Source organism: Anastrepha ludens, chromosome 3, assembly GCF_028408465.1.
Source record: "Anastrepha ludens isolate Willacy chromosome 3, idAnaLude1.1, whole genome shotgun sequence".
Taxonomy (NCBI): Eukaryota; Metazoa; Arthropoda; class Insecta; order Diptera; family Tephritidae; genus Anastrepha; species Anastrepha ludens.
The window spans coordinates 27,994,287-28,006,486 of NC_071499.1; the positions used below are offsets into that span (position 1 = coordinate 27,994,287).

Here is a 12,200-nt window from a genome sequence, read left to right on the forward strand (position 1 = left end):
GAAGATCCAAGTAGGCAGCCTGATATAGACTGCCCCTTCTACTCTCCCTGAGTTCAGGATCACCAGTTTTAGAGCCAGTATCATGCTATCGGCTCATTTTCTAAATGGATGCGTAGGCTAGCATTCGGCTGATCATCTCTGCCTATCTCAAAATTTTTGGGGCACAGGACTCGCTCTATATGTGTATGTGCCAATAAGTTGCCAATTTTCTGGATGATGCTGTCTGCTCTTGAGGGACCTAGTCTGCCTTCGACAGCTTGCATTCTAATTCCCATCTCTTATGTTTAAAGAACGTATGATCTGGATCATCAACGGGAGCATCTCTGTAAATTGCAAATTACCCATATAAAGCTGGTATCTGAGTATAAAAGTTCACCTTCCGTCCATCTGCCTTTCGTCTTTGACTCCTAGTGCTCTTGCCATATTTGTAGTGTGTGTGCTTTAATTTGTTGTTTTGTGCTATTAGTACGGGCGCATGTGTAGTCTCTCTTCGTTCTCTCGCTAGAGAATCTATAGGTATCGTGCCGCAAATGATGAGTACTGCTGTTTCGGATACCGTGTCATACGCTGCAACAACACGGAGGGCAGCAGTTCATTGGGCTTTGGTGGCAACACTCAGCTTAAAGTGTGTCCGCCCATATTTCACATCCGTATAGATAACGTGGGGCCTCCGATGTTAGCCAGTAATCTTGATAGCGCTGAGATTGTTTTGGCAGATTTTTCAGCAGCCTATTGGATTGGGCACAAATGCAGCTTGTTGTCGAGTTATGCTCAGATATTTCAGTTCATTTGAAGTTTTTTCGCGAGTTCTATTTTTTTGGGATTCAAGCTAAGGTCGTGTGAGTCGAGCCATGTCTTGATTCTTATAATGGTTTATGTAAGTGTACACTTAGGCACATTAAATATAAAAATACTCAATATTTTTCAGAGAAATTAGTTTTAATTGTATTTTAATTGTCGGCGTTACATCGACTTTTAACGGCACCACACAAAATTTAATTAATGGCGTCAAGTCACGGTCTGTGGATTCCTACGGCATCATCAAAACGGTGGGCTACACAATTACTGGAATCAGTAAGCAAGAAATCTATTGTTGGATAAGTTGAAACAAGAGCTCGCCGATATCCAATAAGGCGTAAAAAATTTAAAACCAAAACAAAAAATGGTTAGCATGTCTTTAGAGCGCTCTTTGCTGATTTGAACTTTGCTTTTACCTTTCTTTCTCGTAGAAAAATTGGTGCAGTTTGCTGACTCCAAAAACTACGCCAAAGAGTCACATGATCAGGTTGAATTGGCTTCTGTACGACTACAAGTAGGTTTTCCAAGCCACATATGGTACCCGTTTTTTTCTTCTTATGTTGAAACACTCTTCATATTGGCGTATGTGAAGTTTCATTTCAATCTGTCAATTCATTCTTTGTTTACGAGCCATTTAGTATTGACGTGTCACAGTATTTTCTATAATGGGAAAAATCAAGTATTGTCCAGTGGTTGAATTTTTGTTTCTGGAAGCTTTAAAAGCAACGGAAATTTATGAAAGAATGTTGAAAGTGTATAAGGCCATCAACAAGTACAGACGAAAGATTGGTTGCTGAGTTAAAACGTGGTCATACAAGTCTTGAAGACGATTCACGTCAAGGACGTCCAAAAACAGCAATAACATCGTAAGAAATCGTAGAAAAAATACAGAAAAACTTATTGGAAAATCGTCGACTGACTCATTGAGCAGTGTAAACAATATTTTGACTAAAGTTTGGGGTTGGGTTTCAGAAAGCTGTGTTCACAATGGGTGCCGCATTCCGCATTCCCCAACAATGGAACAAAAACACATTCGAATGCAACTTTCTCAGCAACATTTGGAGCGTTTCCGAAAGGGTAAAGTAGATTTTGTGCATCGATTCATCACTATGGATGAGACTTTGGTCTATTATCATGATCCAAAATCAAAGCAAGAGGCTAAAGCAAGGTGTGAGCCTGGTTCTTCAGCTCCGAAACGAGTTGGTGTACAGAAATCGCCCCAGAACGTCTAAGCATCAGTTTTTTGGGATGCGAAAGGAATTTTGTTTGTAGATGACTTGCAAAATGGTAAAACAACAAATGCTGAACATTATTGTTACCTTTTAAACCAGTTGAAGGAAAAAAATCGTGAAAAACGAACCGGTTTGCAAAAGAAAAAAATCGTTTTCCTCAAGAAATCCATGAATTTAAGTTCAAATTATGGCAGCATCCCCCGTATTCACCAGATTTGGACCTTAGTAACTTCCCTCTATTTCCAGTCCTAAGAAAATGTATGCGTGGAAAGGGTCAAATTATGAGGTCATAACAGCCGGAGACGCAGATTTTTCAGCTCTTCCAGATTCTGACTTAATGGATTGAATTCATGAATATATTAATAAAATAAGTAGTAAAATGAATTTCAAACCATAAAATGGTGCTTTTCTTATCGAATTGCAAAACTTATTGAACAACTTAGTGTTTGCGAAAAAGTAAGTAAAATAAAATAACTTTTTTTTTAATTATGTTAATGTTTACTTAATAGTTTTTGTATATTGCTTCAGGATAATATCGACAGCTCATAGAAGAGTGCAGCCAGCTGCTCAACTTATGTCATAGGAAACCTCCCCTTTGCGCTAAAAATGGAACGGTTGATTGCACATGCTACAACGGCTAACGGACCACTGGCTCATTGATATTTGCCATTATTCACCTACGGATTATAGATAATATTCAGTTACGAAAAATGGCAATACAGCAGAACTTAAATGCAGAGAGAGTGAAAGCGAAGACGAAGCCGAAGACGAAAAACGGTGCAGTAGTAAACATATGAAAGTGATCACAATGAAAGCGAAAATGAAGATAAGGACATTGCGCAAGCGTCGTCGAAACCTTCTGTGCAGAAACTGTCTTGAATTAAGAAAAGTACTGCGAAGGGGGGTCTGTCTTATTTTCAAAAGGATCCCAAGGGGTCGCATAGGGAAGGCTTGCTTTTCTTCAAGTTTGAATGGTGCTTTTACGTGGCTTAAGGCGCTATACCTCTTCTCCCTCCGCCAACTAACCCAAAAGCAGTGAGCAACTAAGTAAACATTTCCCTTAAGGATATCTACCTTAAGTTAGGTTGGGCTAGTCAGGTTGCTAACAACGAGAAGGCATTCGCTGGCCCTAACTAAGTTGTTCGGCTTCGCTTCCATTCTGCCTGCAACCTAAGAATTTAATCGCTGTTATTCTGGAATCTCTAAGTTGACTGTGAAGCTGAAAAGTTTAGTTTTCAGCGAAGTCTGAAGTTAACCGAAATAGTTTTTGAAACTCCTTTGCAATTAAATGGCAAGGATTGTCCACATGCCGCAGCAAACGTCAATCCACAATTTGAACCATAGCTAACACCTTTCCAAGCGGTAAATCATAAGCCAAATATTTAATCATTTTTTAATAATATAATTTCACCGTTTTAATTAAAACCACTAATTCTTATTTTCTCGTTTGAGTTAACAGAAACAAAATTGTTGACGGCTGGTTTGCGACAATCGACTTGTTAACCGAAAAAGCTGATTTTCCGTATTTTGTATTCTGTATTACGGTTGGTTGGTTGGTTTAAGTGGTGATTCGTCCAGAATCCAACTAGCGCTTCCGCACCATTTTGTCAGCACATCCTTGTTACCAACTTGTTTACCAGTTATTTACGGCATGACTTTATTTAGACTGTGCGGTTCACGAACCTTATCAGGTTGTTGACATCTAAGCCAGTCAGTTGTTCAAGACTCTCGAACAGCGGTTTACCCAGGGTTAACATTCTGTCCTTCCATAGGGCAGGGCATTCGCAGAGGAAATGGAAGATTGCTTCATTTTTCTCCGGTTGTTTGCAACTGAGACAGAATGTGTTGTGAGGGATGCCTATTTTGGCTGCTTGTTCTCCCACAGACCAAAAGCCAGTTATGACTGCCGTGAGTTTCCAGGCATCCCGTCGTTTCATGTTTATCAGTGTTGATGATTGCTTGAGGTTGTAGGTGGCCCATAACGTTCTACTAATTTTGCATTCCGTCTGGTCTCTCCATCTGCAATCCGCGATTCGGAGGTATTTTGTGGAAATTGCACTCTTGACTGCACCTAATGGTGTGAATACCGATTCTGCAAAAGCATTATTCATGGCAGACCCCCTTCTTGCCAGTTCATCTGCTTTTTCATTAACTTCAATGCTCCGATGTGCCGGGACCCAGATTAAGGTAATTTTATGGTTTTTGCTCAAGGTGGTAAGGCTAGTCCTACTGTGTTCCACCACTTTAGAGGTTGTTGTAGCCGAACCCAGTGTTTGGATTGCAGCTTGGCTATCCGAAAGAAAGCGATATTGCCCTTAAACGAGAAATCAGTGATTAGTAGCCTACAGGCTTCACCAATTGCCAGTACTTCCGCCTGGAAGACACTGCAAGCATTAGGAAGACCACAATCCATTTTACTGCCATCTATATAGACTGTAGTGTGGAAGTTGTTTAGTGAGAATCCCTTATTCCATCATCTGTATTCTATTCGCCTTGGATTTTTGTTAAGAAACGAGTTACCGCATAGCAAAATGGTTAAAATTGTGGTTAAGGAAAGATAACCCTTCGAATATCCTTTAAATATATTAATGAACTGGTTTTGTGACTGTTATTAAATACCCCTTATTCTTCATTAAGGTGACTGTAGGTCCTTTTAGTGCAGCGCTTAACATCATTAGGGAGTTGGTATCAGACTACCAAATATCTCCTGAGCCCACTGCTGTGCCTTCGCTCATGCAATAGCCAATATTTTATGTTTTCGCCCAAATGTGAAACAGTTTTTCTTGTTTTTTAATGAATAATAATCTTTATTTTTACAGTAAAATAAAATATATTTACGATAAAATAAATGCGTATATAAACATACATACATATACTACAGGCTCTAAATATTTTGTGCATAACATACAAATTTAAATGTCGCCACCTTATATTTTGTGTACTTTTTTCTTAATGGCGTTTAAATATAATTATTTTGTAAGCTTCTCAAAAGCTATAAGTACATAAATATTTACTGATATATGTAAAAAAAAAATTACCTTATTGATTAAGTACTAACAATTAAGGTGTAAATACATACAAATGTGTGTAACGGTTTTCACTACAAAATTCATTCGTTCTGATTGAAAAATATGCCCATATGTGTGCACTTCTGATAAAACAACTTAAGTCGACTGAGCACATTTTTCTGTAAGGCACTAATTTGCTTGCTTTTTCGACATATTTAATCAATTAATCACTCATAGACGCAGCTTGAGTGAGCATTTTGTGGAAAATTCTAAATTTTTCTAATGATGGATCAATATCTATTGACTTAAAGCAAAACCTTTCAAAGTCACGTCAGTTGGCTTACCAAAAGCCCACACACACATACATTTTTTAATTATCCAATTTTTAATTTACGAACACCTTCATTTTATTTATATATTATATATATTTTTTGCTTTGAAAACGTCCGCAGGTTGGCCTGGAAGCACTTTGCCTTAACCCTAACTTTCTTTCGTTTGAAAAACTCTTATAAGCTTACAATTAGAAGTACAAAAAATACTAAATACAAAAACAAAAGTATTTAAAAATTTTCAATACATTTGGAAACCTCAAATTTGTATAACTTTTGCATATAATTTACAATTAACAAATATTTTCCATAACCCAGAAAATAAACGAAATTATAGCAGCATGCAAACAAAACGAAATATGAAGAAAAAGTCGCCTAATTAAAAGATTCAATAAAATTTCAATTAAACTTAGAATTCTTTTGTTTCTTTTTTTACAATAAAAGAAAAACAAAGAAATAATTAAATAAACATATACAAAAATACATACATACATACATAGTAGTTATATTTAAATGAATTGAAAGATAATAATGCGGAAGGTTTTTTCGCCAAACGCATAAAATGGCCACCAGTGGAATTTTTGTTTGTTTTCATTGGCACGCAAGCGCATTTAGAAAATTTTCGCCAAACTTGGCGTACGTCGAAAGGGATTCCAAGATGATGATGACAGACTGCCAAGACGACTCTTCGGCGATGTGGTTTTGAAGCGTGGCTTTGGTTTTGTGGTGGTGCCAGTGGGGCTGGATGAGCCTGACGAAACGCCTGACGAGCTGGCCGCAGATAATGTGGAAATGGAGCCTTTCGAGGACAGCGGCTGATGGAGGGAAATAAAAAATTTGTAGATATTAAAATCAACTCGCTTTCGATTGCTTTCTTCTCATACCTTTAAATAATTCCTATCCATGGGTGTGATGACTTTCAATTCTAAGGTGCTGCCACAGGATTGTATTAGGCGCACCACCTGCTGATGCGAATACCATTTTACATCCATGCCAGCGATTTCTACTATGAAGTCTCCCTCCTTAATGCCGCCCAACTGCAATAAGAAAAATGAAAGTTTTTTTTTGCAAAAACTTAATTTGAAAATATTTAATTTAAAAAACTTTCATTTAAAAAAATTAATTTAAAAATATTGAATTTCAAAGAAATTTAATTAAATAAAATTTGATCTTAAAAAAATTAATTTAGAAAAAAAATTCAAAAAAATTTATTTAAAAAAAAATTAATTAAAAGCTATTTAATTTAAAAAAACCATTTAATTTGAATAAGTAAATTTAATTAAAAAAACTTAATCTAGGAAAAGTTAATTTCAAAGAATTTAAATTAAAAAGATTTTAATTCAAAAAAACTTATTGTAATGAAAACTTAAAAGAAACATTTAGTTTAAAAAAATTTAACATAAAAATATTTGCTTTAAAAAATTTACTTCAAAAAATTTATTTAATTTAAAAAAATTTAATTTAAAACAGAACTGAACTTAACAAAAATATAAGTTAAAAAAATTGAGTTGAAAAGAAAGAATTTAATTCAAAAGCATTAATTAAAAATATTTTAATTTAAAACATTTTTACTAAAAAAAAAAATAGAATTTAAAACAACTGAATTTAAAAAGGTTTAATTTGAAAAAAATGTATTAAAAAAGTGCACCTAAAATGTAAAATGTATAAAAAATTTGATTTAATAAAAATTAATTACAAAAATGTATAATAAACTCGATTAAAAAAAATTAAATTTAAAAAATTAAATTTAAATAAAATTTAATTTAAGAAAGCCTAATTTAATAAATTTCATTCGATAAAAATTTAATTTAAAAAAAATAAAAATTTTGTTCAGAAAAATATTTAATTTAAACAAATTTAATATAAAAAAATTGTGTTAAGAAAACGTTTTATTTAAAATAATTATATTTCATAAAAATTTACTTTAATAAAATTTTATTTAAAAAAAATTATCGCAAAAAATTTATTAAAAAAAGATTAATTCAAAAAAATTTTATAGAGAAAAATTTGATTCAAAAAAATATAATTTACAAAATTGATTTAAAAAAAATATATTGTAATAAATTTAATTAAAAAATATTTGATTTAAAGAAATTAAATTTAAAAAATTTATTGTACTTTAAAAAATTGATTTAAAAAATTTAAGTTACAATAAAAGAATTGAATTGAAAAAAATTGTATGAAATTTTTTTTTTATTTAATTTAAACAAATTTAATTAAAAAGAAAATGTATTAAAAAAAGTTTTGTTTAAACATATTTAATTCAATAAAAATTTACTTTAAAAATTTGAATATAAAAAACTTTAATCTCAAATAATTGTATTTAACAAACTTAAATATAAAAAAAGTTAAGTTAAAAAAATGTTGTTTGTAAAATTTAATGTCAAAATTTAATTTAAAAAGAATTTCATTCAAAAGCTTTAAAACAAAAAATTATTTCGAAAAATTTTACTAAAACAATGATTTAAAAAAACTGAATTTAAAAATGTTTAATTTAAAAAGATTTAATAAAACTTTAAAACAGTTTAATTTAAAAAAATGTCATATGAAACATTTAATTTAAAAAAATTTAATATAAAACATTTAATTTAAAAAAAATGAATTTAAAAAATTTAATTTAAGAGCTTTTAATTTTAAGCTTTATTTAAGTAATTTTATATAATACAAATTTAATTTAAAAAACTTTTAAGTTAAAAAATTTGAATTTAAAAAAATTGTGTTAAGAAAAAGTTTTATTTAAAATAATTATATTCAATCATAATTTCCTTTTTTTTATTTAAAAAAATTTAATCACAAAAATTAATTAAAAAAAAAATTAATTAAAAAAAAAGTTATATAAAATATTTGATTCAAAAACATATAAAATCAAAAATTGAATTAAAAAAAAATTAATTATAAAATTTTAATTAAAAAAAATTTAATTTAAAAATATTTGATTTAAAAAAATTTGTTTTAAAGAATTTAATTAAAACAAATTTTATTGGAAAATATTGAATTTATTTTATATTTACATATATGGAGTGATTCCATATTAAATGCAGCAAACTTCTGCAACATGGCCTTCGATTTCGCTAAAATTTTACGTATGAGCTAAATTCATGGTCAAATTGACGGAAATGGACTTAAATTTTCAAATTTTTTACAGAAATTATGAACACGTCAAAAATCTAAAAAATCTCTAACAAGTGTTGCCTATATAAGCCAACATTTTCTGACCCAATTTTACAATTGGAGTAACACTGGAAAGATTATGAATCAAAAAAGAAGAAAGATTCTAAATTTCAGTTTGATTATCTTCTTCTTTTCCTTACATTTGGAATAGTTTTGTTACTCGTGTTTATATGCTGCCCACAAAAATATTACAATGCAGTTGTGAAAAAAATAACTAAAGAATTTTCTTTTTTTAAGCGCGGATGGGTTTGAGTTTAGGTTAAAACTTGTGAAAGCAAGTCCTTTCCAAATGCTCATATCAAATTTTGGAAGAGTTTAATCTTCTGAGGCAATTGTTTTCTTTAAATTTGAAAAGTTTTATTGTTTTTGTGTGTTTTATTTGTAGTGTACTTTTGTCATAACTTCTGAAGCTTTTGAGACTCCATCTCAGTAAATATTTTATTTAAATTTTTTTGGATCATTTTACTGCTTATAGTTCAGTCGAAGCAAAAAATATTTTGCAAAAAAAATTATGAAAATAATCAAACTGAAATACGGCCTGATCTATACCCCATTTATGCAAACCGGATCCGAAAATTTTCACTTATATAAGGTCATAGCTGCCCTTGTTAAAAATTTTTTTTTGGTTTTTGCTACCGCCATAACATTTGGAAAGAAAATTTAAAATTTGATTTCAGTCCATTTCCTACAGTTTGAGCAAGAATTTAGTCCATGTGTAACATTCGAGCGAAAATGACAGAAGTTTGTTACATTTCATTTGGCCTGGATGTAGAAACATTAGTATTTTTCTTAATATAATTCTTGACTACAATTCTTACATCGGCCAACGAATTGATTTCAACGTGCGCTATAATGACCGGCGCATCGCCTCGCACATGAAAACCGAAACTCTCCACTTCCTCTTTGTATTGACTACAGCCAACTTCGTGTCCTTCATTTGGTGTTGGACAGTGACAACGATAATGTGTGGATGTGCTCTCGTGATAAATGGAAGATCCCTTCTGCAGGCGTACACAGCGCGGCGCGGTCCAATGACGACGTGCCGAAAAAATCGCAATGGGTCCAAGACGTTTGAAGGGATCCTCTACTTTGTGCGATGTAAAATCTGGGCCGGTTAGCGAGAGTGTGAATTTTGAACAGGCTTTAAAGAAAGGAAGAGAGATACAAGAAAAACAAATTTAAAAAAATGCAACATGAAATATGCAATTGTTAAGAATTCTTAATAGCCCACACGAAGAAACACAAAGTTTCTTGCACTACTAACAATTTACGGTGAGAGCTATAATATTTCAATTGCTTTTGTTGTAAGTATTTGAAACACTCTCTTTTGCGGAGAAATTAAAAAAGCTTCATTAGTTCTTACCTTCTGCAACGACATCTATCACTTGAAAGTCATCTTGTATATCGCTTGTTGGTGTCTCTTCAAGAAATTTCTCGTACTCGTCTTGTGTTTTGTAGTAGGCCTCTTTTAGAACCTGCGTCAGACTTAGTTTGTTCTAGAATAAAAAAAAGAAGAAAAAAAAAATGGAAAAATGAAAATTTTATTTTAATTTAATTTTAATCTTCATATTAATGCCACCCGTGGAAAAACAATTATTCGGCTCTGAGCGAATTTTACAGAATCAATTGATGGGTTGACATCACTTGGGATATGTTTAGAAAAAACCTGATATTGTGTTGGTGATGTACTAAAAAACCAACCACTGAAACTTCGTTGTCGCCTGAACAACGACTGATTGGACGAGTGTGTGAATATGTGTGTAATGATCGTGTCGAATTCGGCAGCCGAATTTCCTAAGTGACATGCCGAAGCTCTCCTCAAAATTTTCGTTTTCACCATAGTAAAAAGTAAACTTTGTAAAGCCAAAGGTGCTAGTGTATTTATTATGCTGTGATGAAAAGATTTCAATGTATTACTTAAGTGCTTTTTATAACTCTGGTAAGCCCGATACCCAATTTGCATACCATAGACCGGAAGAATCAATTCAAAAACCGTTTTTACTTTTTGCCTTAAGAGATTTTCGATGGTGCTTTGCTATGCAATAATCGGCTATATCTTATTAATTTTATACCCTTACTAGTGGTAGAAAAATGCTGAAAATTATATTTGATTATATTACTCACAGGGTCAACTTTGAGCCCATTTTTTGTGGCAGAAGCTAACCTCAATATTTCCTTTCGAGTGTAAATACAATTTAGGCGACTTTTTTTTAAGTCATGTAAACAATTTACGAACTTAATGAAATATTTTAATTTTTATGACAAAATTGTAACTCTCATTAATTCCCATAATTTTCATTCCAACACATTTGATATATCGAGCCTGTTTTGATCTTTTTCTCTATGATTTTATTCGGCTGATGATTTTTTTCTGTAGTTGAACATTTTCAAATCTCGACTTTAACAAAGACCTGCGTTTCTTAGCCGATTGCCACATCAAAAATGATTCGTACGTCTTACATAATGCACTTCTGGGGTCGATTGGGCATGAGAAGGGTAGCCGTTGGGCTTAATAAATAATAATGACTACTACTAAGCATTACTAAATACCTTCAAAATAAACATCTTCGAGTTTTACCTAGATATAAATTTTATGCCGGAAATCCTGGCGGTATTGCAAGCTCTTACTTAGTTACTTTGAAATTGTCTCAGTTTGCATCAATGTTCTTAATGCGCTAAAAGTGAAGAATACCGTCTTACTATGTTTGGAAACGATGCATGTGGGCCCGAGGGGAAACAGCCCCTTAATGCATGTATTATTAATATATTCATATTAACTCATGGGCAAAACTCAAGCTCAAACTGATGAAAATGGACTTCCAAACATTTTTATATTTATTTCAGAGAAAAGGGTGGTAAAAATCAAAAAAATGGCCTAACGAGAGATGTTGTCTTATCTTATAAAAATCAAAATTTTACAATCTAATTTGTATAAATGGGATATCGCTGGCAGTATTTCATAATTATTTCCACAAAATATTTCTGAGAAGGCTCTACCTTTTAATTTCCAAAATTGTTTCGAGAGAACTATCAGTAAGAGTAGTAAGAACATCAAAAAAAAAAACCTTTTAAATAACATATTTTCCGAAATGGAATCTCAAGGCTTCAGAAGTTATGACTGTTTGAAAATGAACAAGTAAACTAAAAAGCGAAAATCGACCTTGAAGTAAATAATTGCAGAAGAAAACTAAAGTTTTCTAGTTCAAAGAGAAAATAGGGGAAGAGAAAAAATATGTAAAAAAAAAAATTGTTTTCGGTATATAATTAGTTTATTCGAAAGAATAAATGGCCTTGGCTGGCCGCATAGTAGAGTATCCTGTTAACCCAGTTTGTCACCTTAATGATCTGAATCGTTAATGTATTGTTCACATAACCCAGCATCCCCAAAGGAAACGTTTAGCCTCTCCGAGGTACCCAATGGACATTGCCGAGATAGGAGATAGCATTTACTAAACATGACGCGCAAAATATCGATTGTGGGATGGGATTTGTGGCATGGGGTGCCATTCTGTGGAAGCAGAAGATCACCCAAGGCTATGTCTTTACTTTATCAATCTTTCCTTCCTTCCTTTATTTTGTGTCGAGATGTCAAACAACGCAGAGGAAAACTTACGGAGACATGGAACTTTAACTGAAAGAATTCATTAGGGGAAACTTGGAAC

General features: G+C 32.3%; 1 protein-coding gene across 1 annotated transcript in view; it reads right to left on the minus strand.

The window, feature by feature from the left end:
• Positions 1-4,851: 4,851 nt before the first annotated feature.
• Positions 4,852-12,200, minus strand: part of LOC128857252 (rhophilin-2-A) — a 98,622-nt gene continuing 91,273 nt past the window's right edge. Inside the window, exons 9-12 of the mRNA XM_054092922.1 lie at positions 9,902-10,034; positions 9,357-9,679; positions 6,252-6,404; positions 4,852-6,182 (exon numbers count right to left, since the gene is read on the minus strand). Of these exons, the coding sequence (XP_053948897.1) occupies positions 5,979-6,182; positions 6,252-6,404; positions 9,357-9,679; positions 9,902-10,034 (813 nt within the window). The 3' untranslated portion in view covers positions 4,852-5,978. The remainder of the gene's footprint in view (positions 6,183-6,251; positions 6,405-9,356; positions 9,680-9,901; positions 10,035-12,200) is intronic.